Source organism: Strix uralensis, chromosome 11, assembly GCF_047716275.1.
Source record: "Strix uralensis isolate ZFMK-TIS-50842 chromosome 11, bStrUra1, whole genome shotgun sequence".
Taxonomy (NCBI): Eukaryota; Metazoa; Chordata; class Aves; order Strigiformes; family Strigidae; genus Strix; species Strix uralensis.
In genome coordinates this window covers 20,700,990-20,715,523 of record NC_133982.1, presented here as the reverse complement: position 1 = coordinate 20,715,523, position 14,534 = coordinate 20,700,990, and the positions used below count along the sequence as shown (strand labels likewise).

The 14,534-nt window shown below is 39.3% G+C and overlaps 1 protein-coding gene across 1 annotated transcript in view; it reads left to right on the top strand.

The window, feature by feature from the left end:
• Positions 1–14,017, top strand: part of SH3GL3 (SH3 domain containing GRB2 like 3, endophilin A3) — a 54,430-nt gene extending 40,413 nt beyond the window's left edge. The window contains exons 5-9 of the mRNA XM_074880531.1: positions 1,351–1,484; positions 2,862–3,020; positions 5,857–5,960; positions 7,198–7,325; positions 13,084–14,017. Of these exons, the coding sequence (XP_074736632.1) occupies positions 1,351–1,484; positions 2,862–3,020; positions 5,857–5,960; positions 7,198–7,325; positions 13,084–13,289 (731 nt within the window). The 3' untranslated portion in view covers positions 13,290–14,017. The remainder of the gene's footprint in view (positions 1–1,350; positions 1,485–2,861; positions 3,021–5,856; positions 5,961–7,197; positions 7,326–13,083) is intronic.
• The last annotated feature ends 517 nt before the right edge of the window (positions 14,018–14,534 follow it).

The following is a 14,534-nucleotide window of genomic DNA, read 5'->3' as shown; positions in this document are numbered from 1 at the left end:
TGATGATTCATATTACCATAACCATTTTAGTTTCTAAGTTGCCAAACCTAAATAATTTAGGGTGATTCTTAGATGCACTGTATTTTTTTTAACCTTTAAATAAAAATGGTTACCCTATATTTGAGAAGTAAACTAAGGGAAAAATTTCTCATAGAAAAAAAAGAACAGTAGCTTTGGCTGATTTTTTTTTTTTTTTTTCTTTTCTCTTTTTATAATGATCTGGTATTTCTGTGCTTTGGCGCAGTGCATCTTAAATACGCATTTTCTCATTTTCCTGAAAATGAACTCTGGCTTGGCCATGCTAATTCTTTGGTAAATAAAATCTGGCCTATTTCCTCTCAAGATATGCTGGTACTTCACAGCCATAATCTTGATAGAGGCCTTGCTTGCTGAGCATGCATAGTGTGTGGGCTTGACTGGAATGCATTTGAAGCATTGTCACAGGGCTACTCAGTGGGTGCTTTTTGATATGGCTGGGATTGAGAGAATGAGGGAGAAGTACATGAGAAAAGGAGAATCCTGGTTTGGGGAAAGAGAGGGGAATAGGGCTAGGAGAGAGTGGTATGAGCTAGGACTGTGTGCAGAAGCCAGTACAGAACTGGCTGGCTTTGTTATGTACTGTTGGTAGTATCTGCAGTTTTACACACAGTGGTTGTCTTCAAATAGTAACAGCTGTGTAGACCTAGGGACCTGGAGTCCAAGTAGGTGCTGCATAGGGAAAGGTCCTGCCGATAGCCAAAGGCTCACTTATTCTCCTTGTGAAGAGTGAAGTGGCACAGCTCATCTGTGAGTTGGATGTATTTGTTTTTTTGCAAAAGCAACGGGGATACTAAATAAAACTAGGAAAGGGGAAAGAGCATTTCAAACACTATTCTGCCTGCTGATACTTACATGCTTAATAAAGTATACAGCTATATTAAATAGGTGGTTCTGAAAGAATCAGCAACAATTTTGACCAAAAGAAGGTTTGGAAAGAAAGCATGCTGTATGTGAGGAAGTTACTTGCCTTTTGTGTATTTAATAATACCACTGAAGTTGTACAAATTAATCAGCTTCATTTGCAGTTCTCTAAGTGGAGGAGGTTTGTAACCTATGCAAATACAGTAGGGAAAATAGTATTATTTTTTCCCTGATGCCCTTCAGAAAAAAAAAAAAAGCATCCTTTGGAGCAAAAATTTACAAGTTCTAGTTTTCTGTAGGGGACAAACAATTGCACAGTTTGCATTATTTTTTTTACTCTTCCGAGGCCTGCAGCAGATATAAAGATACCTATTTGAAATAGTTGTTTTGTGAGACAAATCTTCTGGTTTTGCATATATTGAGATATAAGTAGCCTATTCTTTACCATAGGCCTTGCACTACTGGATGCTGGTGAGAGCATGAAGCAAATGGCAGAGGTGAAGGACTCGCTTGATATTAATGTCAAACAAAATTTTATTGATCCTCTACAGTTATTGCAGGACAAAGATTTAAAAGAGATTGGGGTAAGTTTTCCAGGGTAAAGCTTCACTTATCAATAATCAGAGTCAATCAGACTCTAGTTCCCTGAGATATTTTTTCTTGAAAGCAATACGGTAAATAAATAAATTTCACTGCATTTGTCTCTCTAGCAAAACGGTGATGAAATCTGCTTAAAATCAATGCCTGACTATTTCTAACTTACTCAATTTTATATTGCTTGTACATATAGTACAAGAAGAATAGTGAAGAAAATTATATTCTTTAGTTTTCTGCTATTTTATTTTAACTGACATTTTTATTAATTCTTATGAACATGTGAGTGGGCTGTGATTTACCGTGACTGATTATCCTATCTTGCCGTCTCTGTTAGCTTAAAGCTGTTTATAATGGAGGATGAATATAACTGTTGAAAAAGGCTTTTCAGGGCAATCACAGAGTGATCTGAAAAGTGCCATGAAATGTTGAAGTGCCATATGCCACTATATGAAAAATAAAGGAAGCTGAGGAACACATTTTTAACCTTTAGAGTTAAGTTTTTCAGTGCTTTTGCTTACACTGTGCAATTCAAAGAAAGCCAGGCAGTCTCTGTCTGAGTCTGTTGATTCCAATAGACTTGGGTAATAAGCAAGTTAAAACCCTGATGAAATGCAGAAATGAAAGTTATTTGTTTACACATAAATGGATGTGGAATGCATAGCAAGAAGATACTAATAATGTCTTGATGTCTGTAGCTGTCTCCTGTGACACATAACTGTTTTCAGTTGTAGTTCTTCTGAACTGATGAAAATAAATTGTTTAACGTTGGTTTTAATGAGCATTTTGTACTGTCACTGTGAGTCCATTCTGTAAGTCTGTCAGTCCCATGATTTTTGGCGACAGACAAGCTTGTGTAGTTATATCAGATAGAAGTCTCAAGTTGACACCTAACAAAGCAAGCAAGAATACAAGATTTGTTGGAGCACTGCTTATGGAATGAGGCGAAAATAACCCTTTAACTTCTAGCTGTTGTATTGCAAATAATTCAAGAGGTAAAATTGAATTGAATGTAGAATATGGGGACACACATATATTTAGATTGGATCCTGCTTCTCATTTAGACAATCGGAGGTGTTGCACATCTAGTGAAGTCCATGAGTTGGATGCCTAAGTTAGCAAATCAAGACAGCCAATTCCCCAAATGTTAATAAATGGCTGTTTATTTAAAATTTCATTAATGTATGTAGTCCTAGACTTACCTAATGCTGCCTTAGATCAAAGGGATGGACTGGATAATCTCTGAGCCTTGTATTTCTTCAATTCTGAATATATTTGCATCCATAACTGAAATTTCCTTAAATCACAATGTGTTTGTTTAGGCATGTCCTGTTTGGACCTTCTCATACATGTTCTGTCTTATTTAGCATCATCTGAAGAAATTAGAAGGACGCCGTTTGGATTATGATTATAAAAAGAAGCGTTTTGGAAAGATACCAGATGAAGAAGTTAAACAAGCAGTAGAAAAATTTGAAGAGTCAAAGGAACTGGCTGAAAGAAGCATGTTCAATTTCTTAGAAAATGATGTAAGTCTGTCCTGCATTTTTGTTTGCTGCAGTACATCTAGGAGGGCAATATGTGTGGGATTGGATAAAGCCTGTCCCATCCTTCCTGGGAGGTAAGGTCTGAAAGCAGAAAGTGTGCCTCTTTCCTCTTTTAATCTCTCGGTAGAGAGGAACGTAATGCACAGCGGTAAATAGGAGAACTCAAGAATTCAGGAATTTCTTCTGGAGATACAGTGGCTCAGACAAGATTGTCACAGAGGTCTTAAGTAGTTTTATAATCTATGAGCAATGAACTATCTAAGGGTACAATGCAGATTCATTGGTGGGAGAGTAACAGTCCTAGACCTGCTGCTGAAACTATGAGCGAGGGTATATACCATGTGCTTTCTCAATTGGAGCTCACTTATAGTCAAAACTTTGCTGCTGATTTGAAGTCTCTGAATGATTTTATCTCTGAAAATCATTATTACTACTATTTGGCTCGGAAAATTACTCCATGGAGTTTGTTTGTGGCTTGGGCTCAGATACCTGGACTTTGGTTCAGAGTCCAAGTCCATCATGAAATTATGTCTAAATAAGGAGCAGCTGTGGTCATTCAAGATAATCCTCTCTTCTGTTCACACACAGAGGAATAGCAGGATGTGCTTTCTCCTTTGTAATCATGGAATTGTAGGAAAAGAGAACTGGACTTATTTGGGCCTATTCCAAACCTTGCTTTTCTTTTGTAAGATGCAACATCCCAGAAAACACACTTAGAAAGTAGGAAGTGTGCTGTCTTCTGTGAGCAAACTGCAACAAGGAGGAGCTGTAAAGTGGGAATATTTAACTGCAAGCAACTTCTCCCTCTATGCACACCCATTATATAATGGCCAGTTATAAACCAGCCTGTAGCTCCTAAACTGGTTGTGACTGGGACACATGTGTTACAGCTGTGTATAAGTCAGTAAGCCTCTTGCTGTTTTACCAGTGCAAGTTATACGAGGGCAACAAAAATTGTAACATCCTCTGTAAACAATTTCAGCACACTGTTCCGCTGTAGGCTCTACCAGTTGCCTGGTTGCAGTGTATGTGTTTTATAATTCTGCCTTGCATAAGCAGCTGAGAAATGTTTCAGATAGTGTTTATCATTAGTCAAAGCACCAAACTGAAGATAAAACAGTGCGTGGATTAAAATGGTTTAGCTGAGCCACTAGACAACTGATGAGTTATACTTTCTAGTATAACTAATTCTGCCTTTGAGAGGGAGTGAACTGAATGTCCCTTTTGAGGTTTATTCCATACCCACTTTCTGTTGTTTCTGTTTAAAGGAAACTGTGCTCCTTCCCTTCAGTTTTCCATGCTGACCCAGTCTGTCTGTCCTCCTCAGACTTCTCATTACAGCCTTGTTGTCTAACCCCAGACTGTCTTTGGGTTTGCAGAGATCTTAACTGCAATCGCTTCCTTCCCATCCTTTCCCATTCCCCAAATGTCTCCCTTTCTTGGTCTCCTTGCCCTACAATCTGGTCTCTGAGCTCTGGTTCCCAGCCATTTTGCCAGGTGCCTTTCCCAGACTCTGTCCTGATCCACATCTCTTTCTCAGGTTTTTGCAACCCTAGTTCCAGACCTCCCACACAGACACCATTGCATGCACTTCTTATCAGATCCATTTTTCTGCCTTTCCCACTTAGCCAGTCCCAGGCTCCTCTTGCTAAGTGGCTTTTAGTCCCTCAAGTTTCTTTGGCTCTTTGTCAGTCTCTCTGTCTCTTCTCGTAATCCACAATTCCATATCCCTCCTGGCTCTTAGTCATCTTGTTTGGACAGTCCTTGTCTATCCATTTTCTCTGGCCGCCCCATTCAAACCCCAGGCACTTTGTGCGTTGTCCTCAGCTGGTTTACATTACTGTCTTTGTGATGGAATTGTATCAGCTGTTGATTTGGTTCTATGCATTTAATTTCTGTTATGCTGTGTGACAATATTTGGCTCTCTTGGACTCCCAGCAGAATTTCTAATAATCTTTTTAACCATGTAGAAGCTTACAAAGTATAGCACAAAATTGCCATGGGTCCATAAAACATTGCAGAAAGTTTACTCAGATATCTTGTTGTGATCCAATGTCCGAAGACATCATGATGAAGTGGAAACATGTCACACTTCTTGGGGTCTGTCTTAATGTCATCTTAAAGGAAGAGGACAAATAAATGTTAGTGCTCCATCCCCAGTACAGCTTGATCTTCAGTTTGTGTTAGGGGAATGAGATTATTTGTACCTCTTGAACAAAATATATTTTGATTTTTCTTTCTCCTTCACATTCTCCCTTTCCTCAGCAATCATATTTTTGAATGATTGGCTGATACTTTTTAAATCCAAGTAGATAAATCATGTTTCATTTTATTGGTTTATAAATGCTGCCATCTAGTGAGGTAAGTCCAGATCATTCCAGAACTGTAGTTTGTAAACATTTCTAATAAACACTAACGGGTCTGAGTCATAAGAGCTGTCACAGTGTAATTTCTTCCAACATTACTGATCAGAAAAGCCCCACTTTCACCTGCTAAAGGGTCATGTCCTTTTAAATGTTTTGGGCTTGGGTGTTGACAGACAGCTGGCTTGGAAGTTGAAAGCAGAAGGGATTTGCACACTGCGAAAGGAAATGACTCAAGGACCCAGCCTTGAGTTAGTGAACTAGAAGTTACACCTCAGTTTTGTGCAGTTTCCAACTGGCAATTTCTTTGATAGAATCACATATGCTCTTTTTCAATAACCTCCACAAAGTATCGTGGTCTTTTGAGATACCAGGTCTGCTTTGAATGCTCTGTTTGTCCTTCAGCTGAATGTACTGCAGGCTCCTTACAACTGTTTTCCTTCTCTATATTTCAGGTAGAACAAGTTAGCCAGTTGGCTGTATTTGTAGAAGCAGCACTAGATTACCATAAACAATCCACAGAAATCTTGGAGGATCTGCAGAGCAAGCTGCAAAACCGGTAAGACTGAACCTATCAGTAAACTTTGAACCTCTTTTGCAGCTGAGGTTCATGAATGTGAAAAGTCACTGGAGCAACAGATCTTGTAGCACCATCTCACAGATGCACATTTGCTGGGCTCTGTGCTTTACTGGACTTCATTGCTTTAAACCTTTGCCACCTGGCAACTTCTTGCTGCACTGTGAGCCTTTAATGTAATGCAGGATCTGCCCAGAAAGCTTTGAGTGTGTGCAGAAACTCTCACTCACATCTGTGGAGGTTAATCAGGACAGCCTCCATTTGTTTGTAGGTTTATTTAAACTTGCATGCTTTGAGTTGTGTTTTGGAGGCTTTGCTGAGAAGTTGGCCTATTTTCATTGAGATTAAGGGGTATAACAAAATTGTGCAGCAGAGTAAGAGAATAGCCAGCTGGCTAAGAACACAACTGTGGTGTAATGCACTTATGAAAGACCCAGACACTTTGTGTCATCCTAATACAAGAAAATAATGCTGCTGTCATTAATTTTTTATATGTCACTCAGAGGAAAACAGACAACAGGAGACCTAAATGACTTGAGTGTCACCTGTAATGCTAGCATTACAGTCGCAGAGTCGAGATAAGTGTTTGGGGCTTTCCTGAGATCAGGGTGGATGTGGTGGCTGTGAGCACTGGCACAGGGGTAGCTGTGTCTGTAGACACCCTGCACTGTCCCAGCTGGAGGGGACAGTGAGACAAGGAGGTCTCAGCTGGGCCACGTGCACATACAGGAAGAGGTATTGAGACAGTTGAGCTGACCAAATGGTGGTTTCCCCTTTTCTGTAATAAAAAGGCAGTGTGTGAGATGCAGTCCCTGGGCCTCTGTCCTGGCTGTGTTTCTGCATGTGTCATTTGCAGTTGAACTTTCCAGAGAGCTCCTTCCTGAAACTTCTGCTGAACTCAGTAGCAGCTGTGGATGCTCAGCACTTCTCAAACTCGGGCTGTTAAGCTTTGTGCCTCTGTCAGTGGGACCAAAGCATTAAATAAAATAGGGACTTGCTGAAATTCAACTATTGCATGAGAATTGAGCAGCTTTTAGTGAATAAACCTGTGTGCCCCGCCCCCCCCCCCCCCCCCCCCCCAAGCATAAAAACAAAACCATCAGAAGAGGGTTTTTTTCCCCCCCATCTTTCAAACACTAAAGCATTGAACCTGACTGTAAGCTCTGTAAGCATTTCTTCCTTCAAGGTAAATCTCTTGCCACTCTTCTCTGTGTTCCAGAATAAATGTAGCATCTAGTAGGCCTAAACGTGAATTTAAGCCAAAGCCTGTAGTAACTACAACTCTGGAAATTGGTGATAATCAGCAGCACAATGGGATTGCCTATAGTTCTTCCATAAAATCATCAGGTAAGTCTATGGCCACAGGATTAACATGTCTGTAGATGTTTTGCCAGATTTTTGCTTGAGGTATTCCTTGTACCCTGAGAACAGTGAATCCATGAGGCATCAGTATCCATGCATCTGACTTGAGTTTGTTTCCCAGATTTGGAAGGGGAATTGTGAAACACAGTTTCTCTCAATGATCTCTCACCCATCTGAAATTCAGGTGTGGCATTCTGCTTGGTCTTCTAGGTTCTCTGTATTGGCACTGAGGGTGGGAGGAGAGAGAGGGAGAGGCACTTGCAGAAAACAGTTAATTTCTTGCAAAGATGGATGCCTAAGGTGGGTGTGTTTGATCACTGTCTGGAATATCTCCAGATGCTAATTTCTCTCCAGTCAGAGACCATAAATGATCAGTACAGGATCTTAACTATTAGCCCTGTAAAATTCAGAGAGATGACTTCCACCCTTACTGATTTTATTAACATATTTTACTTCACTGTCCCCTAAAGTATGCACCAAAGTGTGTGCATTTATGAACTGAAGTACTTAGGTACCTACTTTTGTAGGAGTAGGATCCCTTCCTGTAATTAGGCCCTGATTCCACAAAAAAAAAATCAACTGTTGAAAGCCATTGAAAGTTGTGTGAATGGTAATAATTAGTGAGGCTACACTACTCATTGAAATAGCTTTTCATCATCTCATAAATAAAATTATTTTGCCCTATCTCCTTAATGGCTACAGTGCATGATGAGAGAAGATCAATTAAAAAAACAAAACACAAAAGACAACAATATGCAAAGAAGAGAGAATGAAAAAACCAAATTTTTCCATAAACATTATTTGTAAGGAAAATAGAGGGGAAGCAGTGAGCCAAAGGTTCCCTTCTCTACTTGGCATGGTATCTGGGATCTTTTCCTGGAGCTCTTTTATTTTCATTTTTTTTTCCTCACTTTCCAATTTCTTCTTCCCTCCAGTCTTGTTCCTTTTTAAAGGTTGTTGGGAGAGAAATGAGAGAACTAAAGGTGAAAGAATAAAGCTTGGAGCTGTAACTTCATGCTCCTTCTAATGTCTTTAATTTTCTTGCACTCTGCTACAAGATGAAGCTGTTATACAATCCATACTGAAGGGGATTTGCAGTAGTTTGGCGGCATAAATCCACCCCGCAAGATCTTATTCTTCAATTTGTTTCTTTTGTGCTTCAAGCTACTTGGGGGTGTGTTAGTGAAGCTCCCCATGCTGCCCAAATGCTAAGAGCAGTTTTTGTGTTGCTGTCAAATGTAGGACTGAGGGAGACAACCCCCTCTTCACACACTCCTCTCGATTCAGACCACTGGTTCCTAAGACTATGTGATACAAGCACACATTTATTTGAAAGCACTGGGGATGTTTACAGCAGTCAGTAACTTCCTAGGTATTTTCACAGCACATCTGGATGAAAGTAGCAAAACCGTAATAACCTTTATTAAAAATTCTAGGCCCCTGTTAATTACTTGTCAAGTTACATAGGCTTTCTTTTTTCTGCTTTGCGCGTGCAGTGGAGAAAGGAGGTTCAGATTCAACATTTGTATATAAACTAGTGTGTCAGACCAGAGTTTCAAATCATATTACAGTGGTTTATCACTGCCATGATCCAACTTGATCCAACACATCCTTTAAGGGTAATCAATCCTGCCTTTGGGAGAAAGACAGACTAGATGACTTCTCAAGGTTGCTTCTGGTTAAAGTGAATGAACTGGAAAAATAAATGACCACTGATCACTAAGATAAGGAAGGGGAGTGAGCCACTTCCATTCACTGATTCCATTCATGGACTATTGCATCAGCTGCTTGCGTATCACTAAGTGATGGGTTTTTACTTACTGTTTCACTCAGTGCTGTCAGAATGGAAAACAAATAAAACCACCATGAAAGAGATGAAAAGGAGAAATGTATGTAATAATTGTTGCTATGCTTAGTGTTGCTAATAATATCAGAAAGGGCATATATCATGTTTTTCTCCTCCCGAAGAAGCTGTGGATGCTGTGCTTATCTCCCCAGCAGGTACACTCATTGGTGAAATCGTTGTTCATTCTCTTATCTCTTCCTGTTTGTACTCAAAAGTTATTCATATGGATTTCTGTGGAGCTGCAGTGGGGTCAATATGCCCTGCTTGTAAATGGAGAAACCTTTCTGTTCCTGTTTAAAATCAGAATCATGAAACATTAGATTTATGGTCTGTGATTTAGAAATGTGAACCAGGCAGCTCTAAGCAAAACAGCTAGATGTTTTAAGGTCTCCATGTGATAGGGGGAACAGCATCATGATCAGCCTCTTTTTTTGTTTAGAAAACTGACCTCTTCATCCTACACAAACAAGCACTTTTCATGCTTAATTGCCCCTGTTTACACATTGACCCTGTCAAAATGTAGACCTTTAATTTCTCTGATACTGTCACTCAAGGTAAGTAGTATCGTAGCATTCGGCAAACCCATGGAAATCAACAGGACGGTTCAAAGCAAGCTGCGATGCGTTCAGCACAATCCAGTTCTGAGTGTTGAAATGGCTTTTCCTGTGTTTCACCATAGCTTTTCAAGTTAAGTATCAGCCTCTTGGAACAGAAATAGTATTTCCCTTTGTACAGTCCCTAACACGTGGGGATTATTTACTACTAATGACTTGCACACATTTGCAGGGCTAGATTCACAGAAAGCTCATTTTAATGTTGTGAATTATTTAGCTGCTTTGATTAAGCACAGATAACAAATCTGTATTTTTGTTCTAATTCACTGTTTTCCTCAATGAGCTGCAGCTATGAGCGTCATCTGGCTCATTTTAAAAACTCTCTTTAAATATCATGCCTTTCATTCTTTTTGTTTGTCAGGTTTGACTATGCTATGAATTAAATGGATCTGGCTGCCATGTGCTGGAATTTAGCATAAGCATCTGAGTGTTTACTCACTTCAGCTATGAGGGAGACTTGGATTAATTAGCTTAGCAAACTTCCAGTTTGTGATTATTAAAGTGTAATTTTGCTACCATATGTCTACAGCGGGATATGGAAGATGGAGTAGATGCAGGTACAAGCAGTAACTCCCCTTGGGGAAAACAAACAAAAAACCAAACCAACGTAGAATGGCATTCTGGTTTCATCCTGTAACACTCCAGAAATCAAAGACAGCTTCTTGCTTAACCTATTTTTGTGCTGTCCAGGTTTGAGTGGTCTGGAGACTAATAACAAGTCATCTTTGAATGTGACAGTGAAGTGTGACAGTTTAACTCCACAACTGGAGAAATTAAGGAGGTGTGCATGGTGTTGCAAATTAACATAAACCCTGTTTGCAGAAAAGAAGAGTGCAATTTCTTTAGCTTAAATCTCTGCAACAGGAAAGGATGCGCAAGTATTTAATAGACAGGAAAAGGCTGGGATCCTGTCACCAATTCCGCAATGTTAAACAATGCGTGTTGCAGACTGTCAGGCAGTGCTGCCCCCATTACCTTTGTCAGGGAAACTTCGTCTCATTAGATTCTACAGTAGCAGCAGCCGCCTGACTCTAATGAAGACTTTGACTGATCCTACAGCCTGGAGTGAAACTGGTTGTACTGGCTGTGACCATTATTTAAAAATCTTTCCAGGCTGCCAGATGTTTCTTTTCAGTTCTTTGGAGCTTAAAATGAACCAAATGTGATCCATCTCATATCAGGTACCTTGCTGTCAGAAATTAACTGGCTTGCAGTAATAAAGTAGCCCCATCAGAGCAGCTGGTGAAAGCAAGGAACTTTGTCAATTATTCAGAGCATGGCCTTCTGCTGTTGACAGTTCTAGTGAGCCTGGTACCAGTTCTACTTTGGCAAAGACTGAAAATAGCTCAGCTATTTTTGAACACAATCAGTTCATTTTAGCTGGGAAACTCTGGGTCGTCATCTTTTTTTCTGCTTGGACTGTTTCAGCAAAAATATGTCCAGAATGAAGCTTTCACCTGTATCATTGTATTAGACCAGCTGTAATTTAGTTTGTTCTTGTAGAACTTTGTCACTAGCCCATGCCTTCCGCGGCAGAGGGCTAGTCTGGCATTGTTACAGCAATGTTCTGGGGAGGTTTGCTGAGGGGCATCTCTGTGTTGACAGCTCTCTTCCATTGTTATAAATAAAAGCTTGCTTCTGCTGTTATAAAGGATAAAACATAGCCACAAAATAGTAAAGAAATTTCTACTTCCTGATTTTAACATTGTCAATTTAAAAGATGCTTTCACCTGTTCTTGTATACTGATCACCTGGGTAGTTGTCAACTGCTTTCCATAAGAGACAGCTCCTAATTTCCTTTTACTAGAAAATGCCCGAACAGTTACTTTTCAATAGTTTTCTACACATTACCATGATTAGCAGATTAACAGGCATTTCTGCATGCATTTTTAACATCTTCGCTATTTTATCTGTATTGCATTACCAACTGTGTGCAGATTTACCCAGACAAAAATTATTCCTCAAGGTGCATAATTAGCATGTGTGATAGTTCAGAGAGAGTCAAGACTAGAATATTTGAGAATTGATGCAAAGTTCCAAAGAAGACAACCTGAATAACTTAATATGTAAGGGGCTTAACTGCTTTAATGTAAGTACTAGAGTGTTCTAGACTTGTCATGCTATAGTGTGCTTTTATTACTGTTTACATGGCAGCAGCATGAAATCTTTTCTCCTATTCTTCATTTGAAATATATTTCAAATTACTAGACTTTTACTTGGATAGGCTGTATATGTTTTTAAAAATCCGTTATGGCTGAACTTCAACTGAACGTCTGGCTAGTCCTCGGCCACAGAGCTAAGCTTTACAATTTGAACATTAGATTACATTTTATTAGAATAAGTTATTATTCATAAATATGAATAAAAGGTGACTGTATGTACAAGGTTAACTTCTTTTGCTAATGCTGATTCTGTTTTATACTTTGATTTTATATTTGTTTTCCTGTAAATATATGTACTTATGATTATGTTACCATTAATATTTTAAAAGAGTAATTTGGAATGAAGATCTTTACAGCCAGGCAAACAGCTAAGTCACAAGAACAACCAGATACTGTATTGGAAAACTGTTTTCATCTGTAAAATAGTTTGACAGGCACTGTTGTTCCTAGCATAACCTTTGCTTTAGTTCAGGTGAAGGATGTGCACAACAAAGGATTTGAACACACAGACTTGGGGAGCAGTAACCCAGAAATGACTGTCACTGCTCAAGTGAGGTGAAGGTAGAAGCCTTCATGCAGGAGCAGCTGGAGCCTTGCTCCTGCAAACGCACAAGTAGTGTGAAAATCCAGGTGGTGCCTCCAGGCTGTAAGTGTGTGTTTGTAGGACTGGCTCCGAGCCCCTGCCCTCTGGTAGGTGTTCACAATTTGTTTAAATGATTACTTGTCACTTCTCCTGTTGACTATTCTGCTTCCTCAACTCCTACCTTTCCAGTTCCCCCAGCCACCACTGCAAAGAGACCACACTTAGTTTGACAGCTGTGATTACTTAAACTATCAGTTTGGGATAAATGTCCTTTTGAAAGGGAAGTCAACTCAGAATGAAAATAGAGTAGCATCTGAATTTATGGGAGAAACAGAATTATGCTTTAAACTAATTATCACTAGTATTCATTTTTACATGTACTAGGTATTGATGGGTGAAAGCAATGGAAAAGCTGTTCGGGGGGAATTCATGACAGTTGGGCTACATTTTTTGACCCATTGTTTTCTGTTTAGTGGCTGGTGGTATGCTGTGAAGCTCTATTAATATGGGTTTTCTTTCCTTCTGTCACTGGGGGCAGGTTCTTCAATGCACATGGATCAGCCTTGCTGCCAAGCTCTCTATGACTTTGAGCCAGAAAATGAAGGCGAGCTTGGGTTTAAGGAAGGGGACGTCATAACTTTGACCAATCAGATTGATGAGAATTGGTATGAGGGGATGTTAAATGGAGAGTCTGGCTTCTTCCCCATTAATTATGTTGAAGTGATGGTTCCCTTGCCTCAGTGATCATGTCATTCAAGCTGTGAATGTGATTTCATGACTGAAATGGATTCACAAATGTTCTGTCAGTGTGGCATTCTGTGAAAGCCTTGCTATTTGACTGACTTACTGACTTTTGTATGCGTCTTTTTAAAATGTATTTATTTTATATTCAAAAAAACTTCACCTTCCCTGACTCATCAACCTGCAAAAAAACCCATACCCAGTTTTTTTGCTTTGTGCCTTGAAGATCACTGTATGAAGTGTTTACTGGTAGCTCACTGTTGCTCCAAAAATGCATTTCCTTGCTATTATGGTATGTAGATTTTTTTTTACCTTTGGCTGCAATGATTTTACTATTGAAAACCATTTTTAAAAATAGTGTAAGTGAAGCTAACTGTAACCAGTTCCTAAGTTACTGATGTCATTGAGCTCTTTTCATTGATCACACTGTAATTTATTGTGAGTTAATCCACATTTCACACTGTATGTTGACAAAAGGCAAAGTGGTTGTTGTCAATATTATGATGTTGTTGTACTAAGTACAAGCTCTCAGCATTGAGAATTCCTATAATTTACTGACCAAACCGAATAAATATTTCTGTGGGATAAGACCAATGGTTGCTGCTTCTAATCCTACAGTTCTGGCATTTTTTTTTGAGCTGGAGGTCACCTTTGCTTAAAGCTGATGTGTTTAAGTGAAGAAAACAATGCTACATTAAAAATGCACCAATAAAGCCAAACTATTAGTTTTATGACACTTCTTAATAATCTTGCTCTCTTCCTACTCCTTGTGTGACATTTTATAATGTCTGTTAAAGTTTCCTTCTAGCAGGAAGAGAAACATTCCTTTGAACTAAGTGGTCCTCGCTCCATGGGGTTTGTATAGAAGTCCATTGAGATAAATAGGTGAGTATCACTAGTGACTACTGCCAAGAAATGAAAAGTCAGTACACCCCTACTTCTTATATTTATTTGAAAGGCATAGACAAGGAGAAAGAGAAGACTAGGTGGGGAGGGAAAGACATGCTATAACTCCCAGTATGAAAAAAAATCCTCAAAATGAAGGACAGACTCAGGCATCTTAAGTACTATCAAAATGAAGACAACTTGGTTTTGTTAGCCTTCTGCTTTGCTTAGTAAATGCAGATGTAGTAATGACCAAAAAATTCAGCAGCCCCTGTGGTACATGTAATCTTTTCACAACTGCTATCTGTACAAGACAGAGTGATGAAAAGGGAGCTGAACTCTTTATGGGCAAATGGGCTTGAA